We start from the raw sequence: 21,748 nt of genomic DNA, 5'->3' as shown, positions 1-21,748 counted from the left end.
AAAGGAAGATTTTGTGGTAGAAGACAAGAAAGGGGGTTATTTCCTCCTGACAGTAACTATTCCAAGGAACATTTCCCCACCTGACAGTCTATTTCTTTGCCTCACAGCAGAGAACAGCCACCAGTTCATGAGCATGCCCACGAAAACGCAGTTTACCTCGTGTAAGAACTCTGTCCTTTGATATACAATGTTACCTCAATTTTTATTTTTATAAAAAGTCACATGGTTTCTTCACAGAACCCAAATCATAATATGTAGTTCTCAAGAACTATAAACAGTTCGAAGGCATTAAGATATTTTTCTTGGCACTTGCAAAAACATAATTGTACCTACATCAACAGACACTTCTTTAGCCACATGTGAGGGCAAAATATCCAATCTGTAAGTGAAGTCTCTTGTGAAAAGGTCATTGAAAAAGAAGGGCCCTTAAGAAAAGGAGAAGGAGAGTGAGTCAAACTGTAAGTTATAAACTTCTACTGAGAAGCATCATTTAAAGTTTACATGTTGGAACTAGAGTTCAAAGATACCTACCCTGAGGGCAGTAGTCCTAATGGAATTTTTTTAGGATGTTTTGTATTAACCTGATCTTAACTACCTTTCTAGATGAGTCATGCTTATTGTAAGACAATGTTTTCTTACTTCAAGACTATTAAAAATAGGCGTGTGCCACCTTGTCTGCATACTCTACAAGTTAATGCCTGTTTAACTAAATAGAAGTATTACATTTGCTGTTTATAAAACAAAGGATGTTAGGATTCAGCCTTTCATAATACGGTTATAAAAAAGACTTGAGGAAGTTAACAAATTATCAAGAAACGTTTTAAGAAAACAGTTTCAAAAGAAAAATAACTCAGTCTATTTACATTAGTGAAATGTTTCTTTGTATTGCCTTAAATAAGAATGATATATATACTTATAAATATCTAAAGTACAAAAATGTATTTAGGTATGTATGTTTTTCTTATTTCCATCTGAGTCAAGTTTAGCAAGCTCAAAGTTGTTGAACTGTTGAAGGAAACCAAAAGTTTCAATGACTAATAAATATAAACTGTAGATTACATGAAATTTGGAATTGTAGTCAAAAAATTAAATGTGTGCACTCTAAATGTGTTCTTCATCACTACTGAATTCATCCAGTGATAAAATGTGCATCCAGCACAGTAAATTGGGTAACTTAGTAAGAAAGAAATCAGTTGTGAAGACTGCAACAGTAGTGTGGATCTGGTGTGAGGCCAGAGCCCTTTGCACCCTACACCCTCCTAGCCCACACATTTAGCTTCTGGGACATCTCCCGAGAACCTTGGCAGCAGGCAAGGTGGTCTTCCAAGACCTGATACTTTGCAACTCAGCTTCACAGAGTCATACAGGACTTCTCCTTCAGGCTCTCTACATGGCACAAAAGGGGAATGACAAGTAGGAGCACATCATTTACAAGAGAATGTAGTGATAGAACAAGTGGGAATGGCTTCAAACCTGAGAGTAGGTTTACATTATATACTAAGAAGAAATTATTTACTGTGAGGGTGTTGAGGCACTGAAACAGGTTGCCTGGAGAAGTTGTGGATGATGCCACAGCCACATGGGGGTACATCAGAATGATGCTCAAAAGGACCAAAAATACGTTGTCCCCCTAAATATGCTTTAAGTGGGGCATGAACTGTGAACAATGCACCTGTCTAATATTATTTGCATGGTTCAGCTGCCCATTACCAACATAAGTCATGCTATAACCACGTGAAGATCTGGTATTTGAAGTCTTTTAAAGGGCACAAAATAGATAAGGTACAATTCTCAAACTGCAGTCTTGGAGTACTAACAGTACCATTTCAAAATCCCATTAAAGATAACTAATTATGTAACATAACTCTGTTATGCAGTGTCCTAATTTGCTACAGAAGACTCATTATACTGCTTGCATAAGGAGAAAAGAACACGTGCAGCTTATCCTTCCTGAACTCATGCAATGCAGCAAGAAGAAAGTCTAAATTTCAGTGATCTTAAAGTACAGTTTTTCACAGACACCAGGCATAATAGAACTGCTGTGGTAACTGAAGCAGATATATTGCATGCTGCTACAGCAACAGAACACTGGATAAGTAGAGATCAAGTAAGGGATTAGCCTGATTGGCCACCATGAAGGTCTTCATTTTTAATTTAAACTATACAAACTTTTTATTATAATCATCAGCTGGAAAAGACTGTACTGGCTTCAGGGAAAACAAAAAATGTGATAACATGATGAAATACACATATAAAATATGTATCTATGAAGGGAATGTCTGGTCATTTACAGCATTTTTTCTCCAGAAACAGTTAGTGAATGTTCCTTTCATTCAAATAAGCTGCATTCTCATTTTCTACACAAGCAGTTTTAGAAAACCTGCTTGGAATATATCTTAATTTTAAAATAAATTATAACTAATTTCCTTTAATGACCTATGAGATTACTGAAGCCTTTGTGTATACAGAAACATGGAAATTCACTTGTTGTTTCAAATTTATAATTTTTTTAACACCACTGAGAAAGGGTCTGGCTTCATCTTCTTCACTCTGCCCCATCTCATATTTGTACATGTTGGTTACGATCCCCCTGAGCCTTCTCTTCTCCAGATAGAGCAGTCCATGCTCTCACAGCATCTCCTCATATGACAGACATTCCACTACCTTAATCATCATGATGGCCCTTTGCACGACTGTCTCCAGAATGACCATGTCTTTCCTGATGAGGGAACCAGACACTCCAGATGTGACCTCACCAGTGCTGAGCAGCGGGGAAGGATCAGCTTCCTCAACCTGCTGGTCATGCTCTGCTCTATTGTAGCCCAGGGAGCTGTTGGCCTTCTTTGCCCCAGGAGCACACTGCCAGCCAGTTTCAATTCATGTCCACTTTTCTGGTCTGTACTTCATCAGTTTGTCAATGAGAATGTCATGGGAGATAGTGTCAAAAGCCTTGCTGAAATCAAGACAAACCATATCCACTGCTCTCCAATTATTTCTACATTTCATTGCAGAAGGTTTGTCAGGCATAATTTCTGCTTTGTAAATTCATGTAAACTAATCCTAGTCACCTTCTTGTCTTCAACATGTTCGGAAATCCTGAGCTTGAAAGCTAAGAGTGTGGAACCTCTAACAATCCTACACAAAACAACATTTTCAAAAATTCCAGGCTTCCGGCTATGAAGATAGAAGCTCTTCCTTTCCTGTCAGAACCAGAACTTCCAAGGCTTCCTAGCCCTATCTTCTTTTATGCCTAAAAAATTCAGTCAGGTAGTTCTAACAATGCATATAGTATGTAGTCTTTGACCACTGTAATAACCAGAAGCTTCAAACTTGTTGCATATCTGGAGGTCTAGATAAGCAGCCTAAGAGAATACCACAGCAATGTCTGAGCTCAGTTTAGGCTTTCTAGTTTGTCTACAGTGACAGAGCTGATCTCAGCATGGTATAATTTACCCAAATCAGAAGCTAAGCTTGTAACAACAGATGAGACACTGAAGCAAACAATGTTCACTTAGGTGTCAGTGAGCCAGTCACTCACCACGTCCTAACAGTACACAGGTTTTGCTCTAGTTTTCTTAAATAGGAACTACATTCTTTTCTCTGGAAAGGTATTTTTAATCCCAAGGTAAGTCCCTTTCTCTTCATCAGTTTCTGCGGTTTTATCCCTCAGTTCTCAACAAGGAGTCAGGCAAGAGTCCCTTGAATCACTGCCTATCAGTTTACAATAACCGTCGGTGTGCTCGTTATACATGCAGTACTCGACAATTCTTCCTTTCTACACTGACTCACTCTAAAAACAATCTAGATAAAGCCTAAATCCAGTCTTTATGTTAAACTGCTATGAAACCACTGTTGCCAGTACAAAAAAAAGGTTAAAAACCAGTTCAACAAAATACTTATAAATTAATGAAATACCTTAATATCATGTAGTTGCTGTATTAATTTAGGTAATAACTGGCTGTGTGTAAGACAGTGAAGAGCCCTAAACAGTTAATGTTTAATTTTCAGTCTACTACTTAGCTTAGAAAGATGGAACATATTCAGAATTATCTGCAAAGCAAAGAAAAAAATAAATTGTTTATTCCTTATAAAGCCATTCAAAATTTATCTCTGTTTGACTGTAATATACACAGCTTTTTATAAGGTTCTCTATTCTAAGAGAAGTAAATAAAGGTAAATATGCATAATACAAGTATTCCAGTGAACAAGCTAAAACAACTTGCCTCAGCACATTTCATCCATCATAAAACCTTTCTTAATGACATTTCAAATTATAGCACACAAGATTCTTAATTAGACTCAGAAATATGCAAACTGACAGTCACAAGGACAAACACATACCCTTAATAATCGATTCAGCTGCATACAGATCCCGCTTGTAGGTCACCTAAAGGACAGACAAGCCTCATTAGTTTTAACACAGCAGGAAGGAATGCAAAACCAATAAAATAATGCCCTGAAGGCAATTCTTTACATTTTAAATACCATAAACAAATGATATTGTCAATTTCTTAATTTTGGTAAAGTATCACTGGCAAGTTATAAGAACAGAGGTTGCCAAAATTACTGGAAACTTGAGGAAATTCTTTTTTAAATACTTAGATCTGCTTAGAACTCCTTTGAAACCTAAAACTATTTTCAATTCTCTGAAGAATCATGAACACATGATACTGCATCTATTTTCACACATTCATTCTACTCTAGTTTTATTGCAAAAAAATTTCATTTTTAATAGGACTCAAGATCATACAAATGACAACCAAGGAGCAATCTAGTTATTATTTTTACTAATATAGGTGCAATTTTTCAGTAGTGCAAGACAGTTGCTGTTAATGAGAGTCCAATTAATCAGTGGGAGTCAGTGAGACTACAAGGAGACTGTGTGTGAGCTTTCAGAGAATTAAAAACCAGCAAGATCTTCTTGAAGGTATTCATCAGATCAAGTTAGATGGACAATAAAACGCTGAGTATTTACTTGGTACTTGCAAAAAACACCTTTTATACTTGCCTTTGTACCCTCATGGTGGTTGACAGTCCCAGTAAGAGGCTTTGCAAATAAAATAATGTAAAATTAAAGACAGCATCTACCCAAGACATTACCAGTCTTTGGTAGCAATGTCTTCACAATGACATGGTGAGCCTTGAACTGACATAACTCTTTAATATTTGTACTTGGTTTGACTGTAACTTCCATTTATGTTAAATAAAATTTTATTGGATTTTCTGCATTTGTTTCTCTAGTCTGAATAACTTTTTTCCTCAAAATGTCCTGCAGAGGATTCCAAGAGCTCTAGTGCTGCAAATTAAATCTTACAGCAGAAGGACACCATTGTAGGTATCAGCATCTTAGTCTCCAAATAAGTGATTATTTGATTTTACCATAAAGATTCTTGTAACCACTTTCCTTTTGATCTCATAAATGAAACTCTGTATTGTAGTTAGAAACAGACAAATAATATTACCTTCCTCATCACTTCCTCAAGGCATCATATTCTTTTAAAATTAAAAACTAACTTACTTCCATACAGTTTGTCCTGCAGAGGAAGCAGCCAGAGAATGAATCTAGCCTGAGAAATCTTATGTGTCTGAGTTTACATGCAAACATTTACATGTCTGCTTACTGTTGGGAAGAATCAATGTCTTGAAATTAATTTTAAGGATAAGGAGTGACCAATTTTGTTGCAAAGTTTCTTTCTATTAAGTTTCTAGAGTGTTTTTACACTGAACTTTCAGTAAAGCGTAACAGATTATCAACTAAAAAACTTTCAAGAAACAAAGCTAAGGTCTATCAGAAGTGGTCTCACATACTCTAAGGTTCACAATCTCTTTGAGGTGCAAAAGTACTTGTAACAGTCTGATCTAAAAAAAAAATTTAGGTACAGTCTTCAAGAAAACAGCAGAAAAGAATAAAATGCAAGAAGGAACCTTTAAAAAAATCTCCTCTGAAATTCTGAGCCAGACATCAGCAAATACTTTTTAGAGTAGCTTCCTAAAGAAATAAATCATTTGAGACCATATCTCACTCTCCATATGTATTTCTTTTATTATCTTTGATTCTATAAGCTAATTTCAGGTTAAGCTTCATGAAAACAGTAAAGTTAACAGAAAAATCCTGCCAGACAGCACAGGTGACCACCATTTACCAGTCAGAGAAGGATAGATTCTCTACACCCCTTTCAATAATGACTAAGATGCTAAATCAAAACAAAGTTTCTCTTAACTTATGGATATTCACAATGCCTCTGGATTTTCCTGTGTTGATTAAGACATGTTCTTGCAATTTAGCTGATACTTATTAAAAAAGGCAGACAACCACAGCATATAAACCCTTTGGTTTAACTCAAACCACTGATTATTTTAGTCTGAATGTGCTTCAAACAATTTAGGAGATTAGTCAACACAACAGTTAATTGTCCTGGGCAGCTGTACTGCTTTACCTCTAGTTTCACTAAAGCGGATTTGCATTCTAGGTTCACCCCAGCTGGAAGCAATTTAGATTCAGCCAAATCAATGAGGAAGAATACTTTAATTGACACTCTATACCACAAAGTAAGTAAGGCAGCATTATCTGCTCTTCACAGGTGAGGTGCAAAACATTGCGGGGGGGGGGGGCAAGAAAAATGATGCAAAGGATTTCTCTTTGTAGAAGACAGATTTCTACCTCATCCATTTTTGCTTTTCTTCTATCACATTACGAATCTGAATCTCTACATACTTATAAAATTTAATCTTTTTTTTCATGCTCATCTCTGAAGGTTCCTTATTTTTCAACAGTTGCTCAGAGCTTGAGTCTGGATTTTACTACAGTATTCTACGTGCACTTGTAATATTAGAACATCTCTAATTTCATATTCTCGTTTCTATATCAATGGCTGATATAAGGTGTTTTGCCCACACACAGTGGAAACTTGCTATCTTCTGTGATTCCTACACTGCTTTCAAAGTCACTGCCCTCCAAGAACTATTCTCTAAAAATGATCTATACTTGGTTTGTTTCTAAAAACACTCCTCTATATTTGGCTGCAATGAAAAGCATACCTTTTGTTTAAACTGTTTGCTAAACAATCCTTATCAATAGGTTATTTCTGATCAATTATATTTTTATTTACAAATCTTTAAATCTTTGTCTGAAAAGTTTATCAGACGGATGTTAAATACCTTAGACACAATAACAGTTTCTGCAGAACTGTACATGGTGAGAATTACCTTTTGAAACGTATCAATTATCTAATGTTTCATCTATTTAATGAGAAATAGTAAAATTACAGTCATCCTATTATTAATTAAGATGCAATGCAGTAAGAAGTCAAACTTCTGCAAACTGTGTGTTGTATCAGCATTACCATGTTATCAGTAAAATTATAATCTTGTAATAAAGTCTTGAAGTCAATTTCACAAAATAAGTAAATTCCATGTTGGTTGACATTAATTACATTAGTCCCTTAACTCTTTATTAATCAAGTTTTGCCCGTAGAAGAACACCCTTTTTGTTTTGTTGGTCAATATCAAACTCACAGGTTTCTAACTTGGATTCTCACTCCTCATGTGACAATACTATTTTTCAGTTTTTTCCTCTTGAACATGCAATGTTCCAAGATTTTCAGAATGTTGTTGCTGCAATCCAGAATATCACTAGACCAAAAACTAGAACTCAACACAAATACCTCACTGTCATAGAACATGAAAACATGACCTGCTTATTTAGCAAAGGCAGAATAGTCTCACTTATCAAACATACCTCTACTTTTCTGTATAAGAAACAATCTATTTTATCTATTTAATAAAGCCACAAAATCATGAGACAGGGTTTTTTGTTTTGTTTTGTTTTCCCATGTACCCTTCTCTCTCAATGGTCAGACTGCAAGTTTTCGCTACCTAGGAAGATCTTCTTTTAAAAGTTCCCCAAAGTTATTCCTATTCAATATTTAAGAGTCTTCTTCATACTAATTTAGCTTGATGAACACTTCAGATTTACAAAACTGCACAGTAAATGCAAAAATATAACTCTTTACTGAACAAATACAATAAAGTTATGATCACACATACACAAAATGTATTGCATTTTAACTTAGTGAAGTTTTTCCCCTCTCTTATACTAAGATATCATACAGATCTCCTTCGTATGGAATACTTTTGTAGGATTATAAAATAATTATGTTTTTTAGAAATGGTGAGGATTTTTCGCTCTGTCAGCACTGTCTATAAATCTGTATCAACGTTTTAAAAATCTTCGTACATTGATTTTTTTCATCTGGGTTATACACACCTATATATTAGAGTCCAAAAAATACATTCTGTTGATTTCATACTTAAAGAGCATATTGCCCCAGAATATTTAAGGTAATTTTGCTTCAAAGATGGCAAGCACAGAGGAACTGAAAATGTGGTGTTGATATTCTCATTCTGTTTCCCTTTTTTGCCATTCTGATCCCAATATCTTATAAATAGCTATATAATAACTACGTTTAAAATAGAACATATAAATATTTATAATGCTGAAGCAATTTGAATGTTCCTGCTTGGTTGTTGTCACTACAAAGAATTATTTTAATTTTGCAATTTGTTCCCAGAAAGTAAACACACTATGTCTTGCTTTAGCTCCAACAATGACTTTGAAATGTTGCTTTTCCTAATGTACAAGTAGACACTCCTCAGGTACAATAATCAGTACTAATTCAAGAAGACAGTATATAAGCATACACAGGTTTTTCCCACAGGTTTGAATCATTTAATGTTATGTAGGTTGTACACCCAATAAATAAACTGAATTCTTACAAATATCTGATCTTTAAAGATTCAAGATCCTCATAGGATGAAACTGGTTTGTAATACTTGAACTTTAGAAACTCTCTATTAATTGACAACAGATTTTCAGTTACACATCCTCTGAAACCTCAACTGAACAATTCTTAGGTATTTCGGTTCTTATTTATCCGGATGGAATATCCTTTTGCCTCATGTTGAAAAAATAAGACTGAGGCCATTGGGAGCACATCAGTTCTTGGCATGTGAAATATCATTTATCTTAGCATTGAAAAACCTAACAGAAAAAAACAAACATATATTACAAATTACGTTATTACACAGCTAAGGGAAGACAGTTGTGTTTCTGAAACGTGATTAGTAACAAAGAGCAACAGTTTCTAATCATTTTGTAGGCAAGGACCATTTGAGAAAAGTGGGAGTCTTGTGCACTTTGTCAAACTGCACAGACTGAGCACAACTGTTCTCTTCCTTAATGGTACTGCTTCAAGTCACCTGCCAAACACCTCAGTACAGAGTGACCAACACCTGGGTGCTATTCAAAAAGCACCTCCATAGTCTCTAATCTGATAAAAGTATTTTCTGCAGAAACAATCTAATATTTCACAGGTCTCATTTTTGTGCCTTTGACTTTTAATGTCTCCACAAGCAGCAGAAGACACCAATGACTTTTAGCTACAAAATGAGAGATGGAATAGGGTATTAAAAGGTACAGGTAACTTTAATGACACAGCACCAGCATCTTTGTGCATATCGTATATGGCATATTCACTGCTCTGCACCACCTGCAGCACAGGATCTGCACAGAAATGGGTGCCCTTGCTACTGTCGCACTCTGAACGATACTATCAGCACTGAGACTCTTTGGTGGGTGACCTTGGTTGGATGCCAGGTGTCCATCAAAGCCACTCGGTCACTCCCCTCTTCAATTGGATAGGGGAAAGAAAAATCAAACACAAAGGAGAACGAGAGGAAGCCCAGCAGAGGGGTGCTAAGATGGTGTGAGAGAACTTGGCTTGTTCGGCCCAAAGAACAGAAGAGGAAGGGTGGGGAAGGACCACAGAGAACTAAATGAACATTATAAAGAACTAAGTGAACATTATTGGTGTATCTTGTTATCCTTCATGTAAGTACCATGCCTGACAATGAGAACAATGAAATCACCCAAAAAAATTATGTCATGTAAATATGCATGACATAATCTGTCCCTTAGAAGAATAAATAGGAAAAGAGACCATATACTGTTTCAGAAAGACTATGTCCCAGCAAGACATGAAAAGAAGTTTATGTATGCAACCAATGCACAAGTAAATTTTGCTGTTAAATTGCACAGGAAATTTGCATTGCAGACTCAGGAAATTACCTTTCTTTGTAAGATTTATGGTCATACTATTAGAAATCATGTCCCTTTGGAGGAAATTTACCGTCAAAGATAGATGGAGTGATTTGAGCTGCTTCCAGATCCTTCAATGTGCTAATGAATAAAATAAAATAAACTCTTAAAAATTGCATGACACAACAGCTACTGAGAAAGAATAATGTCCCACCATTCAAAACAATGAAATGCAATACTTTCAAGCAGCAGGGATGTATACTTTGGCACCTTTACAGACACCTCCTTTGTTAGTCATCAGGAACCTACAGATTACCAGACAAGGTGAAATATGTTTAAAAATTTTTAGAAGATTTTTTCAAGAGATCTTAAATATTACACTGTTACTGAATGTAATGAACTGCTCTAAAAATCAAATCGGTGACAGCCAGGTATTTGGCATCAGAGAAAGAGTGATATCCTCATAGGAAAAGTTGAGAAAAATAGACAAAAGTTATAGAAATAGCAGGAGAAAGCTCACACCATAAAAGAATGTCCTTAGTTTTAGAGATTATGCATTTATAGTTTTACAGATTGTCAGGTTATTCAAGTACCTAGTTGGTTTTCCTACTTAGAGAAAAATACTGTCTTCATTGATTATCTCTAGTAACATCTGCCCAAGTCTGTCTACAAAAACAAGTTCTAAAAAGGGGTCATGATGCTACAAAACCAATTATAAAATTTGAAAGAGAAAAGCCTAACTTACAATTGAAAACACATCTGAATTTTTATGATAATATGCAAATTTTATTAATTTTAAATGATATATAAAAACTAGATATTATTGCCTTTACCTTCCAGAGGTCAGCTGTTCCTTCAACAAGTTTGGCATTTGTTTTACAGTATTTCAGAGCCAGATGCAAACATTCAGTTCCATAATCCAGGTCATAGTCTGTACACTGTAGTAATTAAAAAAGAAAATACACCCTTAATTAGCCTTAAAGAAATCATACTTTTAAGCAGTAACAGATTTGCTTTCATTAATTAAACCTTACATCTCAATAGTCCTATCCAGAATAATACAACTGTATTAGTTAGGTAGATTCAGAATGGACAAGAAATCAAAAACTGTTCCAAGAAGCTTATGCCAAATTGCAGGTATCCAGCAGTGTTACATAAGTAAATAAACATTTTCTAAGCACAGATGAATTCAATTAGGTGCTGCAAGTATCTTGCTAAACCTTTACATTGTTAACTAAATGAATGAGAAGTTACATGTATAAAAAAAACTTTTGATGGAGTTGAGAGAGGCTTCACCAAAAGACATCATTGACCTTCCAGTGACAAACCTTTAGAGTATGGAAACAAGTTAATAAACTCATGACTCTTCAAATTCCGTGTCTGTGTTGGTCGCTGCATCATCAAAAAAGGATGGTAGTAACTATGAACCTCTGTATTCCTTACGTGATTCCCTCTATCTTTTTCTCCAGTTACCTGCACAAAAATAGCAAAGTCTCATGGTGCCTCACAAGCCTTGCAGGAAAAAAAACCCAAAAAACAAAAAAACACCAGACAAAAAAAAGTTTGTCCACTTTTCATTCACCTAGAAAAGACATTATTCTCTCAACACACCCTTCCCAAGCAGTTCAGCTTCCTATAAGTAGTGATTATAAGAATCCTATTAATGAAAAAACTGAGTAGGGAGCAGAATCTCCTGAGCCAAAACATAGGTAGAAAAGCAGGAACAGTATCCAGTCTCTATTAAAGAGTGAATAGCCAACAGTAAGAACAAGGCAATCATATCTTCTTACTTTCCCAGAATACTCCCTTGGCCTCATATAAAGCTATTATTCTGGCTTCGGAAATCCCTAAAATAAAAACTCCCTGAGGGACACACTGAACCAGAAGTGACTGCCTTAACAGTATTCAGTGAATTACAGGAACCCTGAATTCACCCAATTATTTTTTGAATAGCAGTATTTTTTAGCGGCTGCATCAGGGTATATCTGATTCATCACTCTTTTCATCACATGCTCTGTTGTTCTCACTGAAAAGGGAGTGCAAAACCACCTTCTCAGCCCTTCAAAATGCTCCACCACATCTCTTCTCACATCTTCCCACAAATAAGTCATGTTGTGTGTGGAAGTTTTACAAAACTTCGTAAAGGAGGGCAAAACGGTTGATCATTTATCTGCACTTACCTATGAATTTTATCATAACATTCTTCTAAAAACCTTCTTAGTCAGCCCTCATCTCTACTACACAGAAAAAAAATGGGTAACTCCACTTCCTGTTCCAAATTATTTATGAACAAAATAACAGCGCAAGTCTCAACACAGGCCATCATGAAACTCCACTAGTGGTTTACTGCTAAGAGAACTGGTCATGCACTTTACTTTGTTTATCTTCTAACAAGTAATCTACTCTGGTAAATACTTACTCTTATCCCAAATCTTTTATGTTTCCTTAAAGAGTCTTTAGTAAAAGGTTCTGTGGAACATCTTGTTAAGCAAGTAGGTTGTTATCAGCTTCAGCAACCTCAAACAAGATGTTGGTTAACTCCTTAGAGAATGACAACTAGCTCTGCAGTACATAAGCTTTCCTTTACAAAAGCTGAAATAACCCTTCCACTGTGTCAAATTTAACCATGTGTCTGCAAATTCATGTTTCGAAGATACCAGTAATTTCCAGTCTCCTCCAGGATTCAAGAAATCAAAATTGTCAAGAATGTAAAAATCTGAGTTAAAGAAGAACCAAATGAGAGTGCTTCAATACAACTTGACTTCTTTATTAATTTCCTCAAGAAGTTTAATAAAACAGATGAAAGATACATTTTTAGTTTCTATTCTTGTTTTATAGCGCATCAGTGATATTCAAGGAATTCATTGGCATGACACGTCTGTATTGTATTACTAACACACACAGATATCTTACAAAAATCATAGTTCTCACTTTTACATTATTTAAATTAGTAATTTTTGTCATTTTAGTTTGTCAGCCCACTTAGAAAAGCAATTTAAATGTTATAGTTCTCTACAGTAGTCTTTAAGCACTTTGAGTTACAAAACAAGAGACACAAGATGACAGAATAACTTAGAAAGGGGTTTCATAAAGACACTTTGGGATATTTTTAAATTATGCAGAAATTACCTATAGTCTTTAATAAACAAGATACAAAAAAGTTCAACAGAAAATATAAAGGAATAGGGAACTCTAGCTCCAAAATATATAAAATGCAGTAATCCCTCAAGTAAAGAGGTCCAGAGATAAAGTGCCAACAAACCCAGAAATGGCCTAGTAATTCTCAATTCCAAATATTTATTACCAAAATTGCTCCTTTTTTTGGTTTTATTTTTAAGGAAAATTTTCTGGTACAACAGAAACTATTTTCTACTAATGTGAATAACATACAAATTAAAAAAAAAAACCTATATATTTTTACTTTACTTCAGAATGGAAGAAAAAAAACTCAGAAAAAATTAGCTTGAAGGAATTTACTTTTCAATAAAATTAAGTTACATCTTTTTAATATATCAGTAATGAATGCAACTAGGACAAAACGAAGCAATTCCAACTTTTTGGCAAGGTATTAATTACAGTTAATTAGTTGGGAGTGGAGAAATTCCATAAATGGGCTAAAGCATCTTGAGGGTATTGCTGGCTTCAAGGGATGAAATACGACACAAAGCAAAGTAATAATTAAAACCATATTTCACTAACACTTGTATATCATGACATTTACCACTCTTATTATCTGTAATTGTTTCAACCTAAACACATTGTCACAGTGTACTGTTCTGCAAGTCTGATACGCTGATGTCAGAAGAGAACAATGAAATGAAGTACCAGCACAAGACTAGCTTAATTTATATACTATGCATATGCTAAACAGCTTCATAAGTGAAATTTTAAATCCATATTTAAAGTGCACAATTCAAAATCTATGTTGCTCTAAGAAATTCAGTTAACAAATTATGCATTATTAGGGAGCACCTATAAAAATAAGTTGTGCATTCAGGCATAGCATCATCAGCCAGTCAAGGGAGGTGACTGTCCCTCTCTGCTCAGCATTGGTGTGGCCTCACCTCGAGTACTGTGTGCAGTTTTGAGCACCACAATGTAAGAAAGACACAAAGTGCTGAAAGGAGGGCTACAAAGATAGTGAAGGGCCTAGAGGGAGGCCATGAGGACCTGAGGTCACTTGTCTTGTTTAAACTGGAGAAAAGAAGCCTGAGGGGAAACCTCATTGCAGTCTACAACTTCCTCATGAGGGGAAGCAGAAGCGCAGGCACTGATCTCTTCTCTTTGGTGACTGCTGACAAGACTCAAGGAAATGGCATGAAGCTGCGTCAGGGGAGGTTTAAGTTGGATATTAGGAAAAGGTTTTTCACCCAGAGGGAAGGAACAGGCTCCTCAGGGAAGTGGTCACAGCACTAAGCCTGACAGAGTTCCAGAAGCATTTGGACACACTCTTGGGCATATGGTGTGATTCTTGGGGTTGTCTTGTGCAGGGCCAGGAGTAGGACTCAGTGACCCTTGTGGTCACTTTCGACTCAGGATATTCTATGATTCTACAAAAATCTGTGAGGAAAATTCTTACTGACCCAGGTGTGCAACCATTCTCATCCTAAGTCTTCTGTATGTATTTTAGTGCACATCTAGAGTCAATTTACAATACAAAAATCTGTTTAAAACTCCTACTATTTCTAAAGTCTCTTTATGACTGAAAGCCTTTTTAACATAAAGTTTGACAGTGTACAGTTAACTGAGCTTGACATGCACACACTATTGTGAAACAATAGACACAGTTTAAGTTTCAGACCACAGATTTGAAATTGTGGAAACAGCTGGAAATACTGGCACAAAACATATTCACAAAAGAAAGAAAACATATTAGTTTAGCTCTTTAAATGACACAGAAGAAAATATGTTACTTAAAAATGCTTTTGTACTGTAGAATATTCAAAGACATTCTAATAGGTGTTTTCAGGAGACTTTTTTGTGGGTGTCTTTTTTGTTTATTTGTTTTCCAAGAGTTGTTGTTTGAATAAAATACTATGGGTGGAGAGAGATCCAGAATTTTAGCATTACACCAATTCTTCTTCCTCTTCCCCCAAAATTAGTTTGAGAATATTTTGAAAAATACAACTTCTTCCTAAAATGCAAGGTATACTGTTGTCGCTTAGAGATGTAAACATGGAACAAGGGGTTAGAGAAAAGAGCAGCTACACAGCCTCTGTGTCCCTGGTACTTACTAATACTCCATATGCTCATTTGTTTCCAATACTTTGAACTCTATTGTATCTTTATACTGATAAAAATTTTGAATGGATATATGGAAACCAGTGACAGAACCCGAGGGAATGGCCTGTAGTTGTGTCAGGGGAGGTTCAGGTTGGATATTAGAAAGATTCTTCACCCAGAGGGTGGTTGAGTGCTGGAAGGTGGTTGGCTCCCCAAGGAAGTGGTCACAGCACCAAGTCTCAGAGAGTTCAAGAAGTGTTTGGACAGTACTCTCAGGCACATGGTGTGACTCTTGGGGATGGTCCTGTGCAGGGATAAGGGTTGGAGTTGATGATCCTTGTGGTTCCCTTCCAACTCAGCAGATTCTGTGATTCTGTAGTAACCATACAACAGAACAAGCATGGATGAAAAAAAAATCATTACAGCACTATCAGTCTCTTATCTTTTCATCATTCCTTAGTTTATAAAAAGGATGCAAAATCAGTATTCTTTATGCATTAACTGAAAGAAAATCTTCGGATTTGCTCCTTTACACAGGTATCATTAAAGCCTGTGTAGAGCCGGCATTTATACTTCGGTAACGATTGACTGACTCATCTTTAGCACTTTTTCCACTGTCAGCAGAGTCTCTGTTTTACTCTCCTATGGAAATCTATTCAATAGCAATATCAGAACACTTGCACTTCAAATGCATAACTAATTAACAAAAGCAGAGCTTTATGATTTTTCCAGATCTTTGCAAATCAAGTTTCCACTGCTGAAGGGCCAGAATACATCACGAACATTCATCATCAGGAACATTTTACTGAGTTAAAAAAGAAGAAGACACAAGCTCTTGCTGAACCTGAATTTGCCTATTTTTATTGTATTTCATAAAGATTTTTTTTTGCCATGCTCATTACCATGGAAACCAAAAAATGCTGAATCCAACAATGGATTTGGAGCAAGCACTCAGCCTACAGCAATACGCCACAGCTAAATGAGAAATAGCAGAAGAAGCAAAAAGGAGCAAATGTGAATGAGGAAACACTGAGATGAATGTGAGTTCAGATCAGCTCATCTCTGAAACTATTTTTACTGTAGTTAATTATTAAAACTGCTGTGACATACATCCAGATGCAGTAGTACTTCACAGTGAAGAGAACAGATACAGCAATTTACTCTGTAACACAGTTAAGCAAGCCTTAGAGACAACATATAAGCGCACACAACTTTTTCCTAATGTTACTCCGACCAAGTCCACACAAACTAACATAATAAAAATCAGAATACAAGCTAGATGAGGATAAACAATGGCATTGGTATGAAGAAGAAATACTTGATGCAACTAAGACATAGGTATTAGTCAGACTGACTTCATAAAATGGGTACTGAGTAACTGTGAGACAGTGTTGATTTTTCTGATATCAGAAAAGGACTGTGTAAGGGGAGGCTCAGCTTGGACATTAGGAGCAATTTCTTCACAGAAAGGATGATTAGACATTGGAATGGACTGCCCAGGGAGGCGGTGGAAGGCATTTAAGCTGTCCTTGAAGTCATTTAAGGAAAGACTGGACATGGCACTCAGTGCCATGGTCTAATTGACATGGTGGTGTTCAGTCAAAGGTTGGACTCCATGATCTCAGAAGTCTTTTCCAACAAAATTGGTTCAGGATGAATCTGTGTGACAAAGAAGTCATTTTGAGTATGCAGCTGAACATGGAATTTCAGAGCTCATATAAAATTTCAGTTTTTTAAAAAGTTGTATTTTATTTACAGTGTGAAGAAATAAGAAAATGATAATATTCTACGTGACAACAGCAGCAGTCAAAGTACTGTGTCAGGACTCATTGTTTACAGTTTCAAAATTATCTTGTAAATTGGAAAAATACTTGGAAAGGAACTATACAGACAAGACAAAGACAAGAAACATCTTGTCCTAGTATAGAAAAATACAGATTATTTAGGTTATTCTAAAAACATGTAAAGAAGTAACTGTTCACATTTTTCCAGTAAAAAAATTTCTAAATATATCAAGTTCTAAAATTAAGAGAGAATTTAAGCAAGCTTGGAAACAGAGGTGAGCCAAATTCAGGCCAAGTTAAAATGTTTGGGTTTTTTTTTAACAGATAAGATTATTTTTTTTAACAGATAAGATTATTTACTTCAGAAAAATCACCTCTTTAAATTATGCAAGATTGGTCCTTTTCCTTACCTTTCAATACAATAAGCTGTCAATAACAAAGAGAGGAAAACTTCCAGCATCACTACCTTGTCTTCTTCTTTGCTATCTCAGAACAAGCAGAAGACGACAATTTAGGTCAGTGGTCTCCCATATGTTGGATACCAGGATTCTCACTCGGTATTCTGCATTTTCTGAGCCTGTGCCAAACAGGTGATTCTTGTGGATACAGGACACTTACCAGGGCAAATCCACTGACACTTACAACATTCTCATAATCCAGTCTAACTTTCAACTCGAATAACTGCAGTGTTTCCTTAACGTACATCTTCCAAATTACATCTAAAGACAAAGTGCCTTTTCACTGCCACAGAGATGCCAGATTTCACCCAGGGAGTGGAAGCTTTGCACCAGTGCACCAAACAATTCCAAGAGCTAATATGTGAATTTGCAAAATGCTGTTAGATCCTACAGGATGAGGAGTGACATCAAATGGAAGCAATTATCCCATTAGCAAAAAACCTTTTTTTTTCCTTATGCAAGGCATCAGAATCTCTCCAAACATTCTTGTGGCAGAAATTAATTAAGGCAAGGTGGGGATTCAGACAATATCCTGGCTCTACCATTGCGCCAAAGAACTAATCAAGTACAGAGCAATCTAAACTAGCATAGTTTTCTCAATAGACCACCAATCTAGTTTCAGTTTTTGAATAAAAGAAAGCATTACTGACAAAATTAATTTAGCATATTTACCCCGAAAAGCATTCCGTAGAATTGGGCAGGTTTTAAGGATGCGGAAAAAATATTTATTCCTCTAAATTTTAGGACAAAGTTGCCAGGGTAAAAAGATGCCAGACAGGCATGGAGGAGGGCTCTGCAGAGGGACCTGGACAGACTGGAGAGTTGGGCTGATTCCAACAGGATGAGGTTCAACAAGGCCAAGTGCTGGGTCCTGCACTTTGGCCACAATAACCTCCTGCAGTGCTACAGGCTGGGGACAGAGTGTCTGGAGAGCAGCCAGGCAGAAAGGGACCTGGGAGTTTGGATTGACAGGAAGCTGAACATGAGCCAGCAGTGTGCCCAGGTGGCCAAGAAGGCCAGTGGCATCCTGGCCTGGGTCAGGAACAGTGTGGCCAGCAGGATCAGGGAAGTGATTCTTCCCCTGTACTCAGCACTGGTGAGGCCACACCTGGAGTTCTGTGTCCAGTTCTGGGCCCCTCAGTTCAGGACGGATATTGAGGTGCTGGAGCAGGTCCAGAGAAGAGCAACAAGGCTGGTGAAGGGACTTGAGAACAAGTCCTATGAGGAGAGGCTGAGGGAGCTGGGGTTGTTCAGCCTGGAGAAGAGGAGGCTCAGGGGAGACCTCATCACTCTCTACAACTCCCTGAAAGGAGGTTGTAGCCAGGTGGGGGTTGGTCTCTTCTCCCAGGCAGCTATCAGTAGGACAAGAGGGCATGGTCTTAAGCTCTGCCAGGGGAGGTTTAGGTTGGATATTAGGAAGAAATTCTTTACAGAGAGGGTAATCAGGCATTGGAATGGGCTGCCCTGGTAAGTGGTGGATTCACCATCCCTGGAGGTTTTTAAGATGAGACTGGATGTGGCACTTAGTGCCACAGTCTAGTAACCGTGGCAGTGTTGGATCAAGGGTTGGACTTGATGATCTCAGAGGTCCCTTCCAACCCAGCTGATTCTATGATTCTATGAAGTAACTGTGAGATCTCTTTGGAAAATATCTCAGAACTACAACCTGAAGACTGTATAAAATTTGCATATATTCATTTAGGTGAGGTTGACAACCCTGCATTTAAGCAACAGTCTGTGTGCATCTGTCTGAAGATGAACAGAGAAAGGAAGAACAAAATCTCTGCAAAAATGCACTATTAAAAAAGTAGCTGTATTGTAATTTTGCATCAAAACAAACAAAAACAAGATTACCAGTTTTTAGCATGAATTAAATGAACAGAACTCAGGTTCTACTGAAATTCCAGATAAATAAATTTTTAAAATGTGACTACAACAAGACATAAAATCCCAGCTGAAAAGGACCACAACAATGAAAGAGTGCTGTTAATAAAGCAGAAACTTCTCATGTAAAAAGAAATAGATTTTTTTTTTAAGAGCTACACAGATTTCCTTGTCAAAAAATCATAATCCCAGTGCCACATGGACAAACCAGCAGAAAGGCCTCCTTTTGATAGGTTATTTCACACGCTTAGACTGCACATTGAAAAACACAGATATTTGCCATCTTGATACCAGTAGTACACAGCTGCTTAAAAACAAGGGTAGGAATTTCAACAAACTATTCAGCCAAGTAGGTTGACTTGGATCAACCAAGTAGATAGTTATACTAAAACTGTAACTACCTCTTACATTTCACAGGCAGACAGAAGAACACTGCCCTTAGGACTTCATACAAAGAAGAATATTGGTTCTGTCTTCATACAAATCATACAATAAGATTACTATCATTCTAGCTAGCTCTTGTCTAATTCACAAATCACTTCTTTATTCAGTATTTCAGAATACCTTTAAAGAGAAAGAAGAAAACCTATAGAAACAAACTGGAATGCAGAATTAGGACAAATACAACAATGAAGTACATGGCATGTATTTATAAGACCTGAGCATATAACTACAAAATACAAAAGCAAAGTGAGTGACCAAAGCTGGGGATGGTGGAGAGCATACAGAAACTGCAAAATCCATTTGAATAAGAATGACGTAAAATGATCATCCTTACAGTACAATACACTTAATAAAAGATGCCTGGTGCTTTTCTTAAAAAGGCAACAGTCAAGAAACAACCCATTACAGCTTGTGATAAAAATTAAATATCTTACATATTTTGTCATATGTTAAAAATAATGGTGATCTCTTTGTCAGTGTTTTTACAGTACAAAATAAACAGCTCTGAGCCATATCACCAATTCATGATGGAATAGCATCCTCTGAGTGAAAAAAAAAATTTCTCCAAGTGAATGTTTACAGGAGATAAATATTAAGCTGTTCAGCTTTGCCACAACTTACATGCCTTGACATACACAAAGTTTCGTGTTTGGTGAATGTTAAAAATAAAGGTTGAGGTGTCTTGAAGATGCAGGTATCTTTAGTCTTGGAAGGGGGGTGAGAAGTGGTTTTTTCCAGGATTCCAGCATAGAATTAAATGCCCAAATTCTGTCTCACTTATATTTTTGACCCCACAGTCCTTTTTCTGAATCTGATCCTTGCTCCCAAAGTTGCCAAGGTCTTAGTTAACAATTTGTCTGCTACTGTGCATCTACTCGCCTGTTGCTTCTGGCAATAATAATGAAACAGACATAGATTTCTTTAACAAAAAATGAAGCCACAGGAAAATCCCCAAATCAGTCGAGACATTTTGCCTCGAAGGTCTTGCCTGACCTATGCCAAAATATTGCTAAACTGCTACAGCTGCTACAGAGGATACTAAAATGCTCCACACGTTTGAAAAAGAATCCTAGTAAAGTTATGCCCTTTCAAAAAGCACTTTAGAAGTTTACAAAATCCACACGGAATACAATCCCTATTATTTACATACAGAAAAGACAATACTTTGAGAAAATACTTCTACAATGAGCCTAACAATAGCCAACTTCCCTTCTTACTCTGGCAAAATCTTCCCTGAACAGTCGCAGGGGTTTGTTAGAGAACAATTTGGGGATTTCCTTTTCTTCTACTAATGAACAGGTTGGACAGTTTGCAGAATATCTCAACCCCATCTGCAAACATCTTGTAATGATTATTTTGGGGAGTGGAAGAACATCTGCCTTCCAGAATCCAGCATCAAAGTATTTGCATGATTCTTCCTGACACACTATTGTTTTGTATCTTGTCATTACTATGTTTATATATAGCAGCTCTCTCCTATGCAGGCAGATGTTGTAATGCCCTATAAGTAAATGTGATTGCTTATTATTTAAAAAGTGGTTAATGCTAGCTATGAACAGATACACTAATCCAGTGTATTTTTTGGGACCAAAAAAGTACTAATCTCTACATAGTTTCTGCATAGACTGGATAGAATCCCTAAGATCAGTCTGATCTGTGTGGATATCTGTAAGGAGGTTATAGCCATGTATTATCAGCAAAACATCTCTAAAACGCGTTGAAGCTCATTCTCCTTCAATGAGTATTCCTGTTTCCTGTGCCTATTTTTTTTTTTTTACTTCAGCTTCATTCTGATTAGCTAAATATAAACTTCTATAATCTGCAAAAGTCTGCTATCAACACATGATTAAACCAACTAC

General features: G+C 36.4%; 1 protein-coding gene across 3 annotated transcripts in view; it reads right to left on the bottom strand.

Annotated features, from left to right (window-relative positions):
* ISPD (isoprenoid synthase domain containing) overlaps nt 1-21,748 on the bottom strand; it is a 112,731-nt gene that overhangs the window by 61,276 nt on the left and 29,707 nt on the right. For all 3 annotated transcript variants that reach the window (XR_001878293.1, XM_017836277.1, XM_017836276.1), the window contains exons 4-5: nt 10,930-11,034; nt 4,342-4,387 (exon numbers count right to left, since the gene is read on the bottom strand). Coding sequence is in view for 2 of the 3 variants with exons in the window: in XM_017836277.1 (XP_017691766.1) it covers nt 4,342-4,387; nt 10,930-11,034 (151 nt within the window). In the remaining variant the exon portion in view is untranslated. The remainder of the gene's footprint in view (nt 1-4,341; nt 4,388-10,929; nt 11,035-21,748) is intronic.

The sequence above is a fragment of the Lepidothrix coronata genome, unplaced genomic scaffold, assembly GCF_001604755.1.
Source record: "Lepidothrix coronata isolate B3197 unplaced genomic scaffold, Lepidothrix_coronata-1.0 Scaffold273, whole genome shotgun sequence".
NCBI classification, from domain to species: domain Eukaryota; kingdom Metazoa; phylum Chordata; class Aves; order Passeriformes; family Pipridae; genus Lepidothrix; species Lepidothrix coronata.
The sequence above is the reverse complement of the archived record's forward strand: the minus strand, read 5'-3'. Positions and strand labels throughout refer to the sequence as shown.